General features: G+C 46.6%; 1 protein-coding gene across 2 annotated transcripts in view; it reads left to right on the top strand.

Annotated features, from left to right (window-relative positions):
- The window catches only part of LOC138525980 (trifunctional purine biosynthetic protein adenosine-3-like), a 615458-nt gene that overhangs the window by 57519 nt on the left and 537079 nt on the right, over nt 1-20860 (top strand). For both annotated transcript variants that reach the window (XM_069636272.1, XM_069636273.1), the window contains exon 3: nt 1205-1379. In XM_069636272.1, coding sequence (XP_069492373.1) covers nt 1205-1379 — 175 coding nt within the window. The remainder of the gene's footprint in view (nt 1-1204; nt 1380-20860) is intronic.

Below are 20860 nucleotides of genomic sequence, written 5' to 3'. Positions count from 1 at the left end.
CTGCTCAAGGATGTAAGGATTCTGCCATAAGGATCGCTGCCGAGTAGCTGTGCCCCACACCTGCTCGCATAAGAGCATTCATGATGGCTCTCAGTCTTCTCGGGGGTGGGGTGCCAACACTCCGCCAATTTGGTTCATGCTGAATGTCAAGGGTGGTAGGCCGGGGGATCAGTCACCCATAATCTGGGACAAGAACTCTGAGAGATTCTTTCTTGTCACACTGCCATCTTGGACACAACTCCATCGCCAACTTGCTCAGAGCTGATCTAAAATTGGTCTGATTTGCCACCTGGCAAGCAGTGCAGTGCTTGCCAGTTGGCAGAGCAGTGAGGGAAAGGGCTGCATATTTGCCCATGGCATTCCCCCATATTGATCCAACTCTGCCTGCAAACAATCAGCTGACAGTGTCACAGTCTGCCACTGGTGGGAATTTTCCCACCTTCGGGAATCTCTGTCTGCCACCTACGGGATTACTTATTCAGTGTTCCGAGACTGTACCGTAATTTTGCATGGTATGGACCATTGACTATTTAACTGAGCAAGTCCTTTCCCAAAAAGGGGAATTGTGAGAATTGTAGCTCCTCTTCAAACATGTTGCATGTGTCTGTTGGTGTGCATGTTTCATCGGCAGTCACCTTGTACAGAAGAGGGCGATTCCGATCTGTGAATTATATTAGAATGTGAAACTGTTGCTTTTGTGAAGTGAAGGAGCTGTTGAAATGTCAGCAACCGCTTACAACTATGACATCTGTGGAACTTCAGGAATTTGGTGAAATCTGCTGTGCTTCCCATGAGTTTATCTTTTTCCTTCGTGGCCAGGCATATCTGTGGACCTTCAGGAATTTGGTGAAATCTGCTGTGCTTCCCATGTGTTTATCTTTTTCCTTCGTGGCCAGGCATATCTGTGGACCTTCAGGAATTTGGTGAAATCTGCTGTGCTTCCCATGTGTTTATCTTTTTCCTTCGTGGCCAGGCATATCTGTGGACCTTCAGGAATTTGGTGAAATCTGCTGTGCTTCCCATGTGTTTATCTTTTTCCTTCGTGGCCAGGCATATCTGTGGAACTTCAGGAATTTGGTGAAATCTGCTGTGCTTCCCATGTGTTTATCTTTTTCCTTCGTGGCCAGGCATATCTGTGGAACTTCAGGAATTTGGTGAAATATGCTGTGCTTCCCATGTTTTTATCTTTTTCCTTCGTGGCCAGGCATAGTTGACTACTTGACCTTGGCTGGAGTACGATGCTTTGGTCCTACAGCAAAGGCAGCCCAGTTAGAAGCCAATAAAAGATTTTCCAAGGAATTCATGGACCGCCACGGGATTCCGACTGCTCGATGGAAAATGTTCACCAATCCCCATGAGGCGTGCAACTTTATTACATGGTAAGTTACTAACTTTAGCTGCGACATACGTCTTGGGATCAATACCTGGTGCTAGTCTGATGTGTCTGTCATCTGGCCCCTTCTGCTCTAAACCTTTTAACTGCAAGGCCCATAAGTCATATGAGTATTTCTCTCTGTCATGTAAGATGTCCTGCAAACAGGAGAATTGACCACAGTATTTGGTGAATACAAAGCTCCAGCCTATTTGTAGATGTGTGAGGGTAACCCTGCATTAAAGCACATACATCTCACGGCCCACATAGGAACACATGTTGACCCATAATGTTGGCCATAAACTGTTCAGCAATTCCAGCATTGAAGCACAGAAGTCACAACCCGCTGGAAGACCTTGCCTAACAATTGCCTAGTCCAGAAACGTGTCTTACTGTTCCCACAGAGCTCTGAGGGGGCATGTAGCACTTATCAAAAAATCAGTATAAATAAATAAATCTTTACTCACAGAGTTAATAGCAATCCCTTTGTTAGCCACAGTCAGTGTGTATGAGAAGATATATGTACAACAAACCAGTATAAAATTCCAGTATCCTTCCATTGTCCTCCTGCTAGATTCTGAGTGATCAGGAGTAGCAATGAACTAGCTTCTGGGTCAAATGTATATCATCATTGCAACTACTACTTTTTAGATCCATTGCTAGTCAGTCACATCTCTCTTTGTAGATTCTGACGCGTCACTCTCCAGCCACATTCTTCACTAAGGCCTTCACCCTCAAGGAAGAGATATTAGCCTGTTGAATGGCGTGTATCCAATTAAGCAATTACATCAGGGATCAGTGTGCAGCCAAAAGCCATAGTTTCAAATCTCCATAGGGTCCACACAGCTCTTCGTACTTCATATGTTAAGGAACTGAATAACATTAAATGGGAAAATAATAACACCTAATGTTACAGCGAAACAGAAGGTCAGAGTCAGAGAGCATTGCACATGAGTACAGAATGTTTGTATTTTGAAAATCCCAAAGATGGCACATTGCAGGTGGCATGCAGGGAACAGCTGTAGGAAGCAGCCTCAAGGAGACAACATCAGAAGCGGAGCTGGCCTCCAGAAACCCTGTCCTCCTATTGCAATATCCTGCCCACCCAAACATAAGTGTCTGCTGTAGCCATTCTAACTGATGATGCAAAGGCGCTGCTGACACAGCCCTGGGACTGTATGGTATCTGCTTTTCACAGTGGGCCAGAACATGGCACCACTCCAGTCCATCCCATAAAGAACAGAGTTACTCCCAGAAGGATTGTGGACACAAGGGGAAGACCAGGGCACACTGCACCTTTCCTCCTCTCCTCCTCCCATCAGACGTGCATGTTCAGAATCCACGGCTGGTCTCCTAGCCAAGTTTAGGCCTTAGAGACTGGGCAGAAGCAAGTATACAACATTATTTGGAAACTATCCATGACCTAGGTGATTTGAGCAGAGTCAACAAAGCCAGAAAACATTGAGTTCAGTGACCTGGGCTGTAATGGAGGACACATCTGTCAGCGCTTACCCTCTAGAACTTGTAAGACAAGATAGCTGCACCATGTGAGGACAGTGCCTCCTGGTGCAGGATTCATTTACTCCAACACGACTCAATAATGAGGACTCAGTAAGTTGGCAAAGGGAAGTCTGTTTAATGATAAGTACATCAAACAGAGAAACAAATGGAAATCAGCAGCATTGCGATCACCTGTCTCGCTCCGACATCCTCGAACTTCAGTTGAACAGCAATTCTTATAGGCAATATTCATCATCATTGACGTCTAACTCTACAAAAACTCGACATGCAATTTAAATGGTTAGGAAAGGTAACTTAAGTATAGGTGCTATATCTGTATATGATAATAGGGCATGCGGATTGGATAACTATCAGGTGGGCGTCTATGCCCATCCCACCACACCACACGTGATTGACGTCACTACAAGTACAACGTTTTATTGGTTCCACTATCTATAGGACTTCAGATGACTTGGTCCATTGTGATTGGGCAGGTTACATCCCTAAGCATAAATCTCCCCTTTAATCAACAGCATACAGAATGGACACCCAGGTGCCTAGTGCCCCAGGATTCACCCTGCCTCCTTTCCATCAATCACTGTTTTAGGGCGATGTGTCAATTAGTTGGCTAAGGATGGCCTCGAAATTGCAGTCTCTTATCGGGAAAAGTTATGGCATCCTCGGGTCCTGGATGACATCAGGCGGTGGTACTTCTTCGCGCCTGGCTGGTCACGTGTTAGTTCACCATGAATCTGCTTCAGTTTCCAGCTTTTAGTGCATTTAATTCTGTTTCAGCCTCGCCACCTGCATGGGCCCCCCTTATCTTGACCTTCATTAGGCAGGCTGGTATGCTCTGAAGTTTGAGTCTTGTTAGCTGACGCTCTCCTTCCTTTCTCTGGTTGACCTCGATTTCCTAGGCATGAGCTGCTCTTTGTTGAGTTTCAATTCCGCTCCTTCTCTTGCCTTTGGCTGGGTTACGAAACTTGGCCTGTCAGGCCTCTGGCAGCCTGGGTCCATTTCTGCTTTTACAAAATGGAGTTGCACTTGTATAATGTGCCTTATTGAGGTAGATATATGGTTGGCGATTGCCGCTCTAATCTTCTACTAAGCATTGCAAGCAGTATCGTTTCTTTTGCCTCTTGCGTTCTAAGCCTATTTACACACGTTTGACAGGTCGGTTGCTCCCATCTTGTCTCGTAGCAACGTTTCCTCACTTTTTAACATTGTCTCTTCTCTGTGTCCATTATATTTATTTTCGTAGTTACTCGCACTGGCGTGCTATCTTCGATAGCTGCTTTTGTTCATTCACGAGTCTGTTCAGGCCCTTGAATCATTTCCACTGGCCTTCCATTAGGGCTCTTTGGGTCACTTCATGGACCGTCTGTAGGTACTCTTCGTTTCGTATCAGAGGCTGGTACGGCTGTCTGATAGGGTACCGTGCTGCCCAGGGTTGTCTGGTTATGGGCGCTTCAACAGGTATGGATCTTCTGATGTATACTGGGCAAGGTCCCAGTGCAGATCTTTGTTGGTTAATTTTCTCCTCATACGTCACATACCTTGGCGAGTACGCTCCTGGTACCTTGAAATGAGGGGAAGGGGTGCAGGCCATGTCTGGGACCTCCTCTACACATCTAGGACATGCAATTAGCTGAGGTTCTGAAGAAAGAGACTCCCTTGAGTGGGAGCAGCACCAGATGATAGACATCTCAGAATAGTCTGCAGAAATGTCAAACATACTGCTACCTCCCACTGACCCTCCAACATCCAGGGAACACAGAAATCCAGAAAATGAAGGGTAGTGCAAGGCCACGTGCAGCCAAGTTGTCCCTGAAACTTGGACCACACCCCCAGCCCTGATGGCTGTAAACTGGATAGAGAACACCGCCAGGTTAACACTGACACCAATGGTTGCTGTGCAAAACATCTCCATGGACCACCTTTAAACCTCATCCATAGGGGACCTGACTAATCCCTAGCATCGCCCAAAACTACCTACTACTCTGATTACCTCCTACCAGCATCCATCCTCAAAGCACTTCATCATTTCCTGGTTATCGTCAATACATCCCTCACTCAAGGTACATTTCCTGTTTCCCTCAAAACTGGATAAGTATTTGTGCTCCAAAAAAAACAACACTGACCTACACAACTATAACCCCATTACCCACCTTCGTTCCCTAGGTAGGATATTGTCACCACTCAACTTCTAGCACACATTGGCACCGATATCCTCCTACATACCTACCAATTTAACTTCAGGCCTTTAGGGCCAGATGCAGCACAGAGACATCCACCATCCAAATGTTAGACAAGGTTATCTGTATCTTCGATGATGGATTCCTGTGCCTACTCGTGCTCATTGGTCTCTCATCAGCCTTTAAAACAGTGGCTCATCAAGCCCTCATTGACATACGCAAAACAAAAGAGGTGGTGGCTGGAAGGTTTAGAATAAATATTAACCTCTGGCATTGCTCTGGACAACCCTCCAGACCATCGTTCTTAGCCTGCCAAGTCATTACAAAAGGGAAAAGACCATATGCAAATCAGGCTTGGTCCCACCACCAGAGGGGTAGTCCAGCCCGAACTGCTAGGTCACATCCCTTCTGCACGAGACCACAAGCATCCCCAGACATGTTTCAGCCTTGTTGGGCATCATCAGTGAGGAGTAGCTTGGGTCTCTAGGCCCAGCAGGCACGGGACCCACGTCTGGACATACCCGTCCCACTCGGGGTGACAAAAGCCAAACAAAAGAGGTGATGGCTGGAAGGTTTAGAATAAATCTTAACCTCTGACATTGCTCTGGGCAACCCTCCAGACCATCGCTCTTCGCCTGCCAAGCCATTACCAAAGGGAAAAGACCATATGCAAATCAGGCTTGGTCCCACCCCCAGAGGGGTAGTCCAGCCCGAACTGCTAGTTCACATCCCTTCTGCATGAGACCGCAAGCATCCCAAGACATGTTTCAGCCTTGTTGGGCATCAACAGTGAGGAGTAGCTTGGGTCTCTAGGCCCAGCAGGCACGGGACCCACGTCTGGGCATACCCGTCCGACTCAGGGAGACAAAAGCAAAACAAAAGAGGTGATGGCTGGAACATTTTGGAATAAATCTTAACCTCTGGCATTGCTCTGGGCAACCCTCCAGACCATCGTTCTTCGCCTGCCAAGCTATTACAAAAGGGAAAAGACCATATGCAAATCAGGCTTGGTCCCACCCCCAGAGGGGTAGTCTAGCCCGAACTGCCAGGTCACATCCCTTCTGCACGAGACCACAAGCATCCCCAGACATGTTTCAGCCTTGTTGGGCATCATCAGTGAGGAGTATCTTGGGTCTCTAAGCCCAGCAGGCACGGGACCGACGTCTGGGCATACACGTCCCACTCGGGGTGACAAAAGCAAAATAAAAGAGGTGATGGGTGGAAGGTTTAGAATAAATCTTAACCTCTGGCATTGCTCTGGGCAACCCTCCCGACCATCGTTCTTTGCCTGCCAAGCCATTACAAAAGGGAAAAGACCATTTGCAAATCAGGCTTGGTCCCACCCCCAGGGGGGTAGTCCATCCCGAACTGCTAGGTCACATCCCTTCTGCACGAGACCACAAGCATCCCCAGACATGTTTCAGCCTTGTTGGGCATCATCAGTGAGGAGTAGCTTGGGTTTCTAGGCCCAGCAGGCACGGGACCCACGTCTGGGCATACCCGTCCCACTCGGGGTGACAAAAGCAAAACAAAAGAGGTAATGGCTGGAAGAGTTAGAATAAATCTTAACCTCTGGCATTGCTCTGGGCAACCCTCCAGACCATCGTTCTTCGTCTGCCAAGCCATTACAAAAGGGAAAAGACCATATGTAAATCAGGCTTGGTCCCACCCCCAGAGGGGTAGTCCAGCCCAAACTGCTAGGTCACATGCCTTCTGCACGAGACCACAAGCATCCCCAGACATGTTTCAGCCTTGTTGGTTATCATCAGTGAGGAGTAGCTTGGGTCTCTAGGCCCAGCAGGCACGGGACCCACGTCTGGGCATACCCATCCCACTCGGGGTGACAAAAGCAAAACAAAAGAGGGGATGGCTGGAAGGTTTAGAATAAAACTTAACCTCTGGCATTGCTCTGGGCAACCCTCCAGACCATTGTTTTTCGCCTGCCAAGCTGTTACAAAAGGGAAAAGACCATATGCAAATCAGGCTTGGTCCCACCCCCAAAGGGGTAGTCCAGCCCGAACTGCTAGGTCATATCCCTTCTGCACGAGACCACAAGCATCCCCAGACATGTTTCAGCCTTGTTGGGCATCATCAGTGAGGAGTAGCTTGGGTCTCTAGGCCCAGCAGGCACGGGACCCACGTCTGGGCATACCCATCCCACTCGGGGTGACAAAAGCAAAACAAAAGAGATGATGGCTGGGAGGTTTAGAATAAATCTTAACCTCTGGCATTGCTCTGGGCAACCCTCCAGACCATCGTTTTTCACCTGCTAAGCCATTACAAAAGGGAAAAGACCATATGCAAATCAGGCTTGGTCCCACCCCCTAGAGGGGTAGTCCAGCCCAAACTGCTAGGTCACATCCCTTCTGCACGAGACCACAAGCATCCCAGACATGTTTCAGCCTTGTTGGGCATCATCAGTGAGGAGCAGCTTGGGTCGCTAGGCCCAGCAGGCACGGGACCCACGTCTGGGCATACCCGTCCCACTCGGGGTGACAAAAGCAAAACAAAAGTGGTGATGGATGGAAGGTTGAGAATAAATCTTCACCTCTGGCATTGCTCTGGGCAACCCTCCCGACCATCGTTCTTTGCCTGCCAAGCCATTACAAAAGGGAAAAGACCATATGCAAATCAGGCTTGGTCCCACCCCCAGTGGGGTAGTCCAGCCCGAACTGCTAGGTCACATCCCTTCTGCACGAGACCACAAGCATCCCCAGACATGTTTCAGCCTTGTTGGGCATCATCAGTGAGGAGTAGCTTGGGTCTCTAAGCCCAGCAGGCACGGGACCCACGTCTAGGCATATACGTCCCACTCGGGGTGACAAAAGCAAAACAAAAGAGGTGATGGCTGGAAGGTTTAGAATAAATCTTAAGCTCTGGCATTGCTCTGGGCAACCCTCCAGACCATCGTTCTTCGCCTGCCAAGCCATTACAAAAGGGAAAAGACCATATGCAAATCAGGCTTGGTCCCACCCCCAGAGGGGTAGTCAAGTCTGAACTGCTAGGTCACATCCCTTCTGCACGAGTCCACAAGCATCCCCAGACATGTTTCAGCCTTGTTGGGCATCATCAGTGAGGAGTAGCTTGGGTTTCTAGGCCCAGCAGGCACGGGACCCACGTCTGGGCATACCCGTCCCACTCGGGGTGACAAAAGCAAAACAAAAGAGGGGATGGCTGGAAGGTTTAGAATAAATCTTAACCTCTGGCATTGCTCTGGGCAACCCTCCAGACCATCGTTTTTCGCCTGCCACGCCATTACAAAAGGGAAAAGACCATATGCAAATCAGGCTTGGTCCCAACCCCGAAGGGGTAGTCCAGCCCGAACTGCTAGGTCACATCCCTTCTGCACGAGACCACAAGCATCCCCAGACATGTTTCAGCCTTGTTGGGCATCATCAGTGAGGAGTAGCTTGGGTCTCTAGGCCCAGCAGGCACGGGACCCAGGTCTGGGCATACCCACCCCACTCGGGGTGACAAAAGCAAAACAAAAGAGATGATGGCTGGAAGGTTTAGAATAAATCTTAACCTCTGGCATTGCTCTGGGCAACCCTCCAGACCATCGTTTTTCACCTGCTGAGCCATTACAAAAGGGAAAAGACCATATGCAAATCAGGCTTGGACCCACCCCCTAGAGGGGTAGTCCAGCCCGAACTGCTAGGTCACATCCCTTCTGCACGAGACCACAAGCATCCCAGACATGTTTCAGCCTTGGGCATCATCAGTGAGTAGTAGCTTTGGTCCCTAGGCCCAGCAGGCATGGGCCCCCCGTCTGGGCATACCCGTCCCACTCGGGGTGACAAAAGCAAAACAAAACAGGTGATGGCTGGAAGGTTTAGAATAAATCTAAACCTGCTGGCATTGCTCTGGGCAACCCTCCAGACCATCGTTCTTTGCCTGCCAAGCCATTAGAAAAGGGAAAAGACCATATGCAAATCAGGCTTGGTCCCACCCCCAGAGGGGTAGTCCAGCCCGAACTGCTAGGTCACATCCCTTCTGCACGAGACCACAAATATTCCTAGACATGTTTCAGCCTTGTTGGGCATCATCAGTGAGGAGCAGCTTGGGTCGCTAGGCCCAGCAGGCACGGGACCCACGTCTGGGCATACCCGTCCCACTCGGGGTGACAAAAGCAAAACAAAAGAGGGGGTGGCTGGAAGGTTTAGAATAAATCTTAACCTCTGGCATTGCTCTGGGCAACCCTCCAGACCATCATTCTTCGCCTTCCAAGCCGTTACAAAAGGGAAAAGACCATATGCAAATCAGGCTTGGTCCCACCCCAAAGGGGGTAGTCCAGCCCGAACTGCTAGGTCACATCCCTTCTGCACGAGACCACAAGCATCCCCAGACATGTTTCAGCCTTGTTGGGCATCATCAGTGAGGAGTAGCTTGGGTCTCTAGGCCCAGCAGGCATGGGACCCACGTCTGGGCATACCCGTTACACTCAGGGTGACAAAAGCAAAATAAAAGAGGTGATGGCTGGAAGGTTTAGAATAAATCTTAACCTCTGGAATTGCTCTGGGCAACCCTCCAGACCATTGTTCTTCGCCTGCTAAGCCATTACAAAAGGGAAAAGACCATATGCAAATCAGGCTTGGTCCCACCCCCAGATGGGTAGTCCAGCCCGAACTGCTAGGTCACATCCCTTCTGCACGAGACCACAAGCATCCCCAGACATGTGTCAGCCTTGTTGGGCATCATCAGTGAGGAGTAGCTTGGGTCTCTAGGCCCAGCAGGCACGGGACCCATGTCTGGGCATACCTGTCCCACTCGGGGTGACAAAAGCAAAATAAAAGAGGTGATAGCTGGAAGGGTTAGAATAAATCTTAACCTCTGGCATTGCTCTTGGCAACCCTCCAGACCATCGTTCTTCTTCAGCCAAGCTATTACAAAAGGGAAAAGACCATATGCAAATCAGGCTTGGTCCCACCCCCAGACGGGTAGTCCAGCCCGAACTGCTAGGTCGCATCCCTTCTGCACGAGACCACAAGCATCCCCAGACATGTTGCAGCCTTGTTGGGCATCATCAATGAGGAGTAGCTTGGGTCTCTAGGTCCAGCAGGAACGGGACCCACGTCTGGGCATACCGTCCCACTCGGGGTGACAAAAGCAAAACAAAAGAGGTGAAGGCTGGAAGGTTTAGAATAAATCTTAACCTCTGGCATTGCTCTGGGCAACCCTCAGACCATTGTTCTTTGCCTGCCAAGCCGTTACAAAAGGGAAAAGACCATATGCAAATCAGGCTTGGTCCCACCCCCAGAGGGGTAGTCTAGCCCGAACTGCCAGGTCACATCCCTTCTGCACGAGACCACAAGCATCCCCAGACATGTTTCAGCCTTGTTGGGCATCATCAGTAAGGAGTAGCTTGGGTCTCTAAGCCCAGCAGGCACGGGACCCACGTCTGGGCATACCCGTCCCACTCGGGGTGACAAACGCAAAACAAAGAGGTGATGGCTGGAAGGTTGAGAATAAATTCTAGCCTCTGGCATTGCTCTGGGCAACCCTCCCGACCATTGTTCTTTGCCTGCCAAGCCATTACAAAAGGGAAAAGACCATATGCAAATCAGGCTTGGTCCCACCCCCAGGGGGTAGTCCAGCCCGAACTGCTAGGTCACATCCCTTCTGCACGAGACCGCAAGCATCCCCAGACATGTTTCAGCCTTGTTGGGCATCATCAGTGAGGAGTAGCTTGGGTTTCTAGGCCCAGCAGGCACGGGACCCACGTCTGGGCATCCCCGTCCAACTCGGGGTGACAAAAGCAAAACAAAAGAGGGGATGGCTGGAAGGTTTAGAATAAATCCTAACCTCTGGCATTGCTCTGGGCAACCCTCCAGACCATCATTCTTCACCTGCCAAGCCGTTACAAAAGGGAAAAGACCATATGCAAATCAGGCTTGGTCCCACCCCCAGAGGGGTAGTCCAGCCCGAACTGCTAGGTCACATCCCTTCTGCACGAGACCACAAGCATCCCCAGACATGTTTCAGCCTTGTTGGGCATCATCAGTGAGGAGTAGCTTGGGTCTTTAGGCCCAGCAGGACTGGGGCCCACGTCTGGGCATACCCGTCACACTCAGGGTGACAAAAGCAAAACAAAAGAGGTGATGGCTGGAAGGTTTAGAATAAATCTTAACCTCTGGAATTGCTCTGGGCAACCCTCCAGACCATCGTTCTTCGCCTGCTAAGCCATTACAAAAGGGAAAAGACCATATGCAAATCAGGCTTGTTCCCACCCCCAGAGGGGTAGTCCAGCCCGAACTGCTAGGTCACATCCCTTCTGCACGAGACCACAAGCATCCCCAGACATGTGTCAGCCTTGTTCGGCATCATCAGTGAGGAGTAGCTTGGGTCTCTAGGCCCAGCAGGCACGGGACCCACGTCTGGGCATACCCGTCCCACTCGGGGTGACAAAAGCAAAACAAAAATTAATCTTTTTCTTATTCACCACTCTGCAAAAACTCTAATTTCCAATCTTGAGCTCACCAAACAGCTCCTTTTAGGTTAATGTTACCTTTGTAAATCATTTGTTTTCTTAGATATAGATATATTTTGTTCCGTTTGGTTTGTTTTGTCCTGTATGTCTTAATTGTTTACACCCTCATAAACTGGCTCACTACTTGTTCTTATCTTTATGCTACTGTGGGAATGCTTCTGCCATCTGTTAATCAGTCGCGTAACACCAAATGTGGGGGCCCCGCTGCAAGCCATGCTGAGGGCCCACCCCAACTTGGCAACAATTCACAGGTCGTGCCACACTCTGGCCGGCCTAGATTACCACGCTTGTGCAATATGCACGAATTTGCTGCTGCAGGGGTACGCCGCACACTGCACTAGAAGAAAAATATAAATATGTGTTTTAATGCATTATACAGCACTCCTTCTGAGAAAAAGTGGCTAAAAGGCCAGAGCATTTGCAATTGTTTTGTAGGGTAACACCAATCCAAACATCCAATGCACGCAAGTCACCAACAGTGCACAGGAACATTAATGCTTTAAATGTTATTATGGTTTGCTATTAAAAATGCCATGCCACAATGAAAACATGTCCAACTGGCTGCACAATGTAGACCAGTCTAGACACGTAATAGCATATTACAGTTAAGCATGCCAGGCCACGTTTAAACATACCTAGAAAGGTTGCACCAAAATGCCAGTCGAAGCAATAGCACTTATCAGGGTTATTTTATCACAGCTGCCCAGAAAAATATACAATGCTGCAGTTAGAAACTGCTCCACTGGGAACACCCAAATGCCAGTCTAGCCAGGTAATGAAAAAGTCAAGCCAAACTAAGTAATGACTAGACTGGCTGAACCAAAATGCCTCTCTAGCCACTAATACCACATATCATGCCTGATTAGCATGTACATGGATGACCATTACGATTTTATCGCACAATCCCCGTTACCACACAACCCCCCACAGATCAGATCTCCCACCCACCGCCTGCCCCAACCCCCAAAATCAGTTTCTTTCCCCAGAATTACCTCCACATCCCTTTTCCTTGTCCCGTTGTTTACGTACAGAGGCGTTGCTGGACGGGGGGCTAAGGTGGCTATAGCCCCTGGTCTTTTGGTTGTAGCCCCAGATAGAATCTCAGGAGCTACAACCAAAAAGCTAGCTATCCCCCAGTTCCAACAGTTCAGACATTAGCATAGCCCCGGTTCTTTTCCAGACCTAGCAACACCCCTGTTTACATGTGAGGCTCCTTGCCTCATAGGTAAGTACTGGAATGAGGAAGAGTGGGACTAGGAATAATAAAATATTACAGGCAACTAAGCCAGGCATTACCTCCATGTCCCTCTACCTCATCCCAGTACTTGTGTATGAGTCAAAGTGCCTTATACACAAGTACTGGGACGAGGAAGAATAGGGCTATGAGGAATGAAGATTACCAATAAGTATCCAAGGGATTAAACACAAGTAGTGGTGCAACACCATTGAGTTCACTGGGCTCAGCCCTCCCCTTCCCCTTGAAATTTCGGGCTAGGTTGACCCGACCTGGCTCACCTACAGAGCCGTTGCTGGACAGAACTGGACACAGATGTTAAACGGCACCTGGGTTTCATTGTTAACAAAGGCCCAGCAATTACTAGCATAAAGCATTTCACTGTTAGTACATGCGTTTAAATGCATAATTCTTTAGGCAATTGAAATCTTGATGTGGGTTTAGTACTTGCATGCCAGGGAAGTGGTTGGAAGGGTAGAGACCACTTTTTCTGCTTTCAGTCTTAAAGGAGAGAGTTAACTGCTTGTAATATTGAAGCTGCACTAGAATAGTCTCATTAGAATGCATAAAGGAGTTAGATGCCCCACACAAATACGTTTTACCTTCACCCACTGCCCGTGAAGTTAGCACCCCTCCCAACATTTGAAGGGTTAGCACCCCCCCACCAAAATGTAGGTTTTGCTGTGCCCCTGAACACAAGCACACACACCATTCACCATACACACACATGCACACCCAGCCACCCATTCATTTAAGTGTGTATCCTTTTACCATACAGGTACACCCAGGCAGCCACCCATATATTTAAGTGTGCACCCTTTCACTATACCGGCACACGCACCCAGGCAGCCATCCATACATTTAAGTGTGCACCCTTTCCCTATACACTCACAAAGGCAGCCGCCTATACATTTAAGTGTGCCCCCTTTCACCATACTCTCACACAGGCAGTCACCTATACATTTAAGTGTGCAGCTTTTCACCATACAGTTGCACATGCAGTCACCTATATATTTAAGTGTGAACCCGTTCACGGTACAGGCACACCCAGGCAGCCACCCTTACATTTAAGTGTGCACCCTTTCACCATACACTCGACACGCACATACAGTCACCCATACATTTCATTGTGTACCCTTTCACCATACACTCACACAGGCAGCCACCTATAGAGTTAAGTGTGCACCCTTCACCTTACACTCACACACGAAAATGTCATGGGATTGAGGCGAGCCCCATTACTTAAAAAAGAAATTGTTTCTTTTTTAATTCACTCCGACTTCATAAAGAAATTATTTCCATTAAGGACTGAACCATAATGAAAATAATTTGTTTATGAAGGCAGAGGGACTTCAAAAAGAAATGAAAAAACCTTTGCAGCAAAAAGAAGTGTTCCCTGGGCGCTCGCTAATACGTGATATGAAGTGAAAATAAAAAGAGTTGCGTTAGGTTGTCAGCATGACTTTTTCTCCAAAACTGTGTAGCTGCTGCACAGATGCAATATATATAGAAAGAAATGTTGGAAAAGTTCATCAAATGCGCCAACCTTATCAAAAAAATTCACATACAAAGGTGAGTCTTTTTTTCAGTGTTAACCACTTCTTTTATTCTTCACAATAGTTTAGAGGATGTAAAAACAAATAATGTTGTTGTTGTGAGGTGTTTCAAGCACAAATCCTTAGTACAAAGTAATGTAAGGTGTTTGCTCCACGCCTTATATTTGAAACTCTATTAGGCACAAATGCTTGATTTTAGTGTCACTCTCAAATCCTTGATACAAATTTATATGAGATGTTCCAAGCACAAATCCTTAGTACAAAGTAATGTAAGGTGTTTACACCACACCTTATATTTGAAACTCTTTTAGGCACAAAATCCTTGATTTTAGTGTCACTCTCTGAAACTCTTTTAGGCACAAATCCTTGATTTTAGTGTCACTCTCAACACGTGTTTCCCTATTGATATTTAACAATGGTTCATCAGGAGAGGAAAATATGTCTAAAAGCAAAAATAAAACCATCATTATATTCATTGTTGAACTAATCCATGCCCCTTATGGGAAAATTTAAATAATTAATATTTCAGTAGACTCACCCTGGTTTAGGTAATTTCAAATGAATGGTCAGTTCACTATTTACTTTCTAAACGGTAAACATTTTAAAGATACCTTCTGTTCCAATATATGGGTTTTAAGTTGGTCCAATCAGGATAAAGAGAAGAGTGAAAAAAAGTAAACTTTTAACTTTGGTTTCTTGGAGAAAGAATCCAAATACAAATAATAACGGCAAGGTAACATCCCTTCTGCACGAGACCACAAGCATTCCTAGACATGTTTAAGCCTTGTTGGACATCATCAGTGAGGAGTAGCTTGGGTCTCTAGGCCCAGCAGGCACGGGACCCACGTCTGGGCATACCCATCCCACTCGGGGTGACAAAAGCAAAACAAAAGAGGGGATGGCTGGAAGGTTTAGAATAAATCTTAACCTCTGGCATTGCTCTGGGCAACCCTCCAGACCATCATCCTTCACCTGCCAAGCCATTACAAAAGGGAAAAGACTATATGCAAATCAGGCTTGGTCCCACCCCCAGAGGGATAGTCCAGTCCGAACTGCTAGGTCACATCCCTTCTGCACGAGACCAGAAGCATCCCCAGACATGTTTCAGCCTTGTTGGGCATCATCAGTAAGGAGTAGCTTGGGTCTCTAGGCCCAGCAGGCATGGGAACCACGTCTGGGCATACCTGTCACACTCAGGGTGACAAAAGCAAAACAAAAGAGGTGATGGCTGGAAGGTTTAGAATAAATCTTAACCTCTGGAATTGCTCTGGGCAACCCTCCAGACCATCGTTCTTCGCCTGCTAAGCCATTACAAAAGGGAAAAGACCATATGCAAATCAGGCTTGTTCCCACCCCCAGAGGGGTAGTCCAGCCTGAACTGCTAGGTCACATCCCTTCTGCACGAGACCACAAGCATCCCCAGACATGTGTCAGCCTTGTTGGGCATCATCAGTGAGGAGTAGCTTGGGTCTCTAGGCCCAGCAGGCACGGGACCCACGTCTGGGCATACCCGTCCCACTCGGGGTGACAAAAGCAAAACAAAAATTAATCTTTTTCTTATTCACCACTCTGCAAAAACTCTAATTTCCAATCTTGAGCTCACCAAACAGCTCCTTTTAGGTTAATGTTACCTTTGTAAATCATTTGTTTTCTTAGATATAGATATATTTTGTTTCCGTTTGGTTTGTTTTGTCCTGTATGTCTTAATTGTTTACACCCTCATAAACTGGCTCACTACTTGTTCTTATCTTTATGCTACTGTGGGAATGCTTCTGCCATCTGCTAATCAGTGGCGTAACACCAAATGTGGGGGCCCCGCTGCAAGCCATGCTGAGGGCCCACCCCAACTAGGCAACAATTCACAGGTCGTGCCACACTCTGGCCAGCCTAGATTACCACGCTTGTGCAATATGCACGAATTTGCTGCTGCAGGGGTACGCCGCACACTGCACTAAGAGAAAAATATAAATATGTGTTTTAATGCATTATACAGCACTCCTTCTGAGAAAAATTGGCTAAAAGGCCAGAGCATTTGCAATTGTTTTGTAGGGTAACACCAATCCAAACATCCAATGCACGCAAGTCACCAACAGTGCACAGGAACATTAATGCTTTAAATGTTATTATGGTTTGCTATTAAAAATGCCATGCCACAATGAAAACATGTCCAACTGGCTGCACAATGTAGACCAGTCTAGACACGTAATAGCATATTACAGTTAAGCATGCCAGGCCACATTTAAACATACCTAGAATGGTTACACCAGAATGCCAGTCGAAGCAATAGCACTTATCATGGTTATTTTATCACAGCTGCCCAGAAAAATATACAATGCTGCAATTAGAAACTGCTCCACTGGGAGCACCCAAATGCCAGTCTAGCCAGGTAATGAAAAAGTCAAGCCAAACTAAGTAATGACTAGACTGGCTGAACCAAAATGCCTCTCTAGCCACTAATACCACATATCATGCCTGATTAGCATGTACATGGATGACCATTACGATTTTATAGCACAATCCCCGTTACCACACAACCCCCCACAGATCAGATCTCCCACCCACCGCCTGCCCCAACCCCCAAAATCAGTTTCTTTCCCCAGAATTACCTCCACATCCCTTTTCCTTGTCCCGTTGTTTACGTACAGAGGCGTTGCTGGACGGGGGGCTAAGGGGGCTATAGCCCCTGGTCTTTTGGTTGTAGCCCCAGATAGAATCTCAGGAGCTACAACCAAAAAGATAGCTAGCCCCCAGTTCCAACAGTTCAGACATTAGCATAGCCCCGGTTCTTTTCCAGACCTAGCAACACCCCTGTTTACATGTGAGGCTCCTTGCCTCATAGGTAAGTACTGGAATGAGGAAGAGTGGGACTAGGAATAATAACATATTACAGGCAACTAAGCCAGGCATTACCTCCATGTCCCTCTACCTCATCCCAGTACTTGTGTATGAGTCAAAGTGCCTTATACACAAGTACTGGGACGAGGAAGAATAGGGCTATGAGTAATGAAGATTACCAACAAGTATCCAAGGGATTAAACACAAGTAGTGGTGCAACACCATTGAGTTCACTGGGCTCAGCCCTCCCCCTTCCCCTTGAAATTTCGGGCTAGGTTGACCCGACCTGGCTCACCTACAGAGCCGTTGCTGGACAGAACTGGACAGAGATGTTAAACGGCACCTGGGTTTCATTGTTAACAAAGGCCCAGCAATTACTAGCATAAAGCATTTCACTGTTAGTACATGCGTTTAAATGCATAATTCTTTAGGCAATTGAAATCTTGATGTGGGTTTAGTACTTGCATGCCAGGGAAGTGATTGGAAGGGTAGAGACCACTTTTTCTGCTTTCAGTCTTAAAGGAGAGAGTTAACTGCTTGTAATATTGAAGCTGCACTAGAATAGTCTCATTAGAATGCATAAAGGAGTTAGATGCCCCACACAAATACGTTTTACCTTCACCCACTGCCCGTGAAGTCAGCACCCCTCCCAACATTTGAAGGGTTAGCACCCCCCCACCAAAATGTAGGTTTTGCTGTGCCCCTGAACACAAGCACACACACCATTCACCATACACACACATGCACACCCAGCCACCCATTCATTTAAGTGTGTATCCTTTTACCATACAGGTACACCCAGGCAGCCACCCATATATTTAAGTGTGCACCCTTTCACTATACCGGCACACGCACCCAGGCAGCCATCCATACATTTAAGTGTGCACCCTTTCACTATACACTCACAAAGGCAGCCGCCTATACATTTAAGTGTGCCCCCTTTCACCATACTCTCACACAGGCAGTCACCTATACATTTAAGTGTGCAGCTTTTCACCATACAGTTGCACATGCAGTCACCTATATATTTAAGTGTGAACCCGTTCACGGTACAGGCACACCCAGGCAGCCACCCATACATTTCATTGTGTACCCTTTCACCATACACTCACACACGAAAATGTCATGGGATTGAGGCGAGCCCCATTATTTAAAAAAGAAATTGTTTCTTTTTTAATTCACTCCGACTTCATAAAGAAATTATTTCCATTAAGGACTGAACCATAATGAAAATAATTTGTTTATGAAGGCAGAGGGACTTCAAAAAGAAATGAAAAAACCTTTGCAGCAAAAAGAAGTGTTCCCTGGGCGCTCGCTAATACGTGATATGAAGTGAAAATAAAAAGAGTTGCGTTAGGTTGTCAGCATGACTTTTTCGCCAAAACTGTGTAGCTGCTGCACAGATGCAATATATATAGAAAGAAATGTTGGAAAAGTTCATCAAATGCGCCAACCTTATCAAAAAAATTCACATACAAAGGTGAGTCTTTTTTTCAGTGTTAACCACTTCTTTTATTCTTCACAATAGTTTAGAGGATGTAAAAACAAATAATGTTGTTGTTGTGAGGTGTTTCAAGCACAAATCCTTAGTACAAAGTAATGTAAGGTGTTTGCTCCACGCCTTATATTTGAAACTCTATTAGGCACAAATCCTTGATTTTAGTGTCAATCTCAAATCCTTGATACAAATTTCAAATCCTTGAACATTATATGAGATGTTCCAAGCACAAATCCTTAGTACAAAGTAATGTAAGGTGTTTACACCACACCTTATATTTTTAGTGTCACTCTCAAATCCTTGATACAAATTTCAAATCGATGAACATTATATGAGATGTTCCAAGCACAAATCCTTAGTACAAAGTAATGTAAGGTGTTTACACCACACCTTATATTTGAAACTCTTTTAGGCACAAATCCTTGATTTTAGTGTCACTCTCTGAAACACTTTTAGGCACAAATCCTTGATTTTAGTGTCACTCTCAACGCGTGTTTCCCTATTGATATTTAACAATGGTTCATCAGGAGAGGAAAATATTTCTAAAAGCAAAAATAAAACCATCATTATATTCATTGTTGAACTAATCCATGCCCCTTATGGGAAAATTTAAATAATTAATATTTCAGTAGACTCACCCTGGTTTAGGTAATTTCAAATGAATGGTCAGTTCACTATTTACTTTCTAAACGGTAAACATTTTAAAGATGCCTTCTGTTCCAATATATGGGTTTTAAGTTGGTCCAATCAGGATAAAGAGAAGAGTGAAAAAAAGTAAACTTTTAACTTTGGTTTCTTGGAGAAAGATCCAGAATCCAAATACAAATAATAGTTTTGCTGTCTGCATATGTCTCCTGTTTCTAAAAGGTTAAGTTTTCTTACCTGATTTCTTTAGATTCTAAAGTCCTCTGCTGCCATGATAAGCATCATCCCAGAAACGAGTGGAATGTCTTTCTGGGCTTTTGCGCGCTATTTGTATTGTAATCGTGCTGCGATGACATCATCGAGCTACGTGATTTAACGTGACGCGATGACGTCATCGCGCACGTTTTTACGTTCCGGCGGCCATTGTAGGTCGTGAAAATCGTCAATTTACACGGATCCTATTTTAGGATGCTCAATGCTTTTTTATTGGATTTTCTATTTCTTATATTAAAGAATGTCATTTATTTTAGAATTTATTTAGAAAAACATATTGAAATTTCGTTTAACCTACTTTTGTGTTTTGAGGACACATTTTTGGCTGTTGATCAAAAAACAAAATATATTTAGTATATTGACAGAATTAAGTGTAACCTTCATTTTTATATACTTGTCATGATGCCTACCTCCAAGGAGCCAGGTCCGACCCAGCAACCCCAGAGGCAGGCATCATTTCCCCCAGAGAAAAGACCATATGCAAATCAGGCTTGGTCCCACCCCCAGACGGGTAGTCCAGCCCGAACTGCTAGGTCGCATCCCATCTGCACGAGACCACAAGCATCCCCAGACATGTTTCAGCCTTGTTGGCATCATCAGTGAGGAGTAGCTTGGTTCCTAGGCCCAGCAGGAACGGGACCCACGTCTGGGCATAACCGTCCCACTCGTGGTGACAAAAGCAAAACAAAAGAGGTGATGGCTGGAAGGTTTAGAATAAATCTAAACCTGCTGGCATTGCTCTGGGCAACCCTCCAGACCATCGTTCTTCGTCTGCCAAGCAATTACAAAAGGGAAAAGACCATATGCAAATCAGGCTTGTTCCCACCCCCAGAGGGGTAGTCCAGCCCGAACTGCTAGGTAACATCCCTTCTGCAAAAGACCACACGCATTCCTAGACATGTTTAAGCCTTGTTGGGCATCATCAGTGAGGAGTAGCTTAGGTCTCTAGGCCCAGCAGGCACGGGACCCAGGTCTGGGCATACCCGTCCCACTCGGGGTGACAAAAGCAAAACAAAAGAGGTGATGGCTGGAAGGTTGAGAATAAATCTTAGCCTCTGGCATTGCTCTGGGCAACCCTCCCGACCATCGTTCTTTGCCTGCCAAGCCATTACAAAAGGGAAAAGACCATATGCAAATCAGGCTTGGTCCCACCCCCAGCGGGGTAGTCCAGCCCGAACTGCTAGGTCACATCCCTTCTGCACGAGACCACAAGCATCCCCAGACATGTTTCAGCCTTGTTGGGCATCATCAGTGAGGAGTAGCTT

This window comes from Ambystoma mexicanum, chromosome 7p (assembly GCF_040938575.1).
Source record: "Ambystoma mexicanum isolate Mex_15411 chromosome 7p, UKY_AmexF1_1, whole genome shotgun sequence".
Taxonomy (NCBI): Eukaryota; Metazoa; Chordata; class Amphibia; order Caudata; family Ambystomatidae; genus Ambystoma; species Ambystoma mexicanum.
This window is presented reverse-complemented; position numbering and strand designations above follow the sequence as displayed.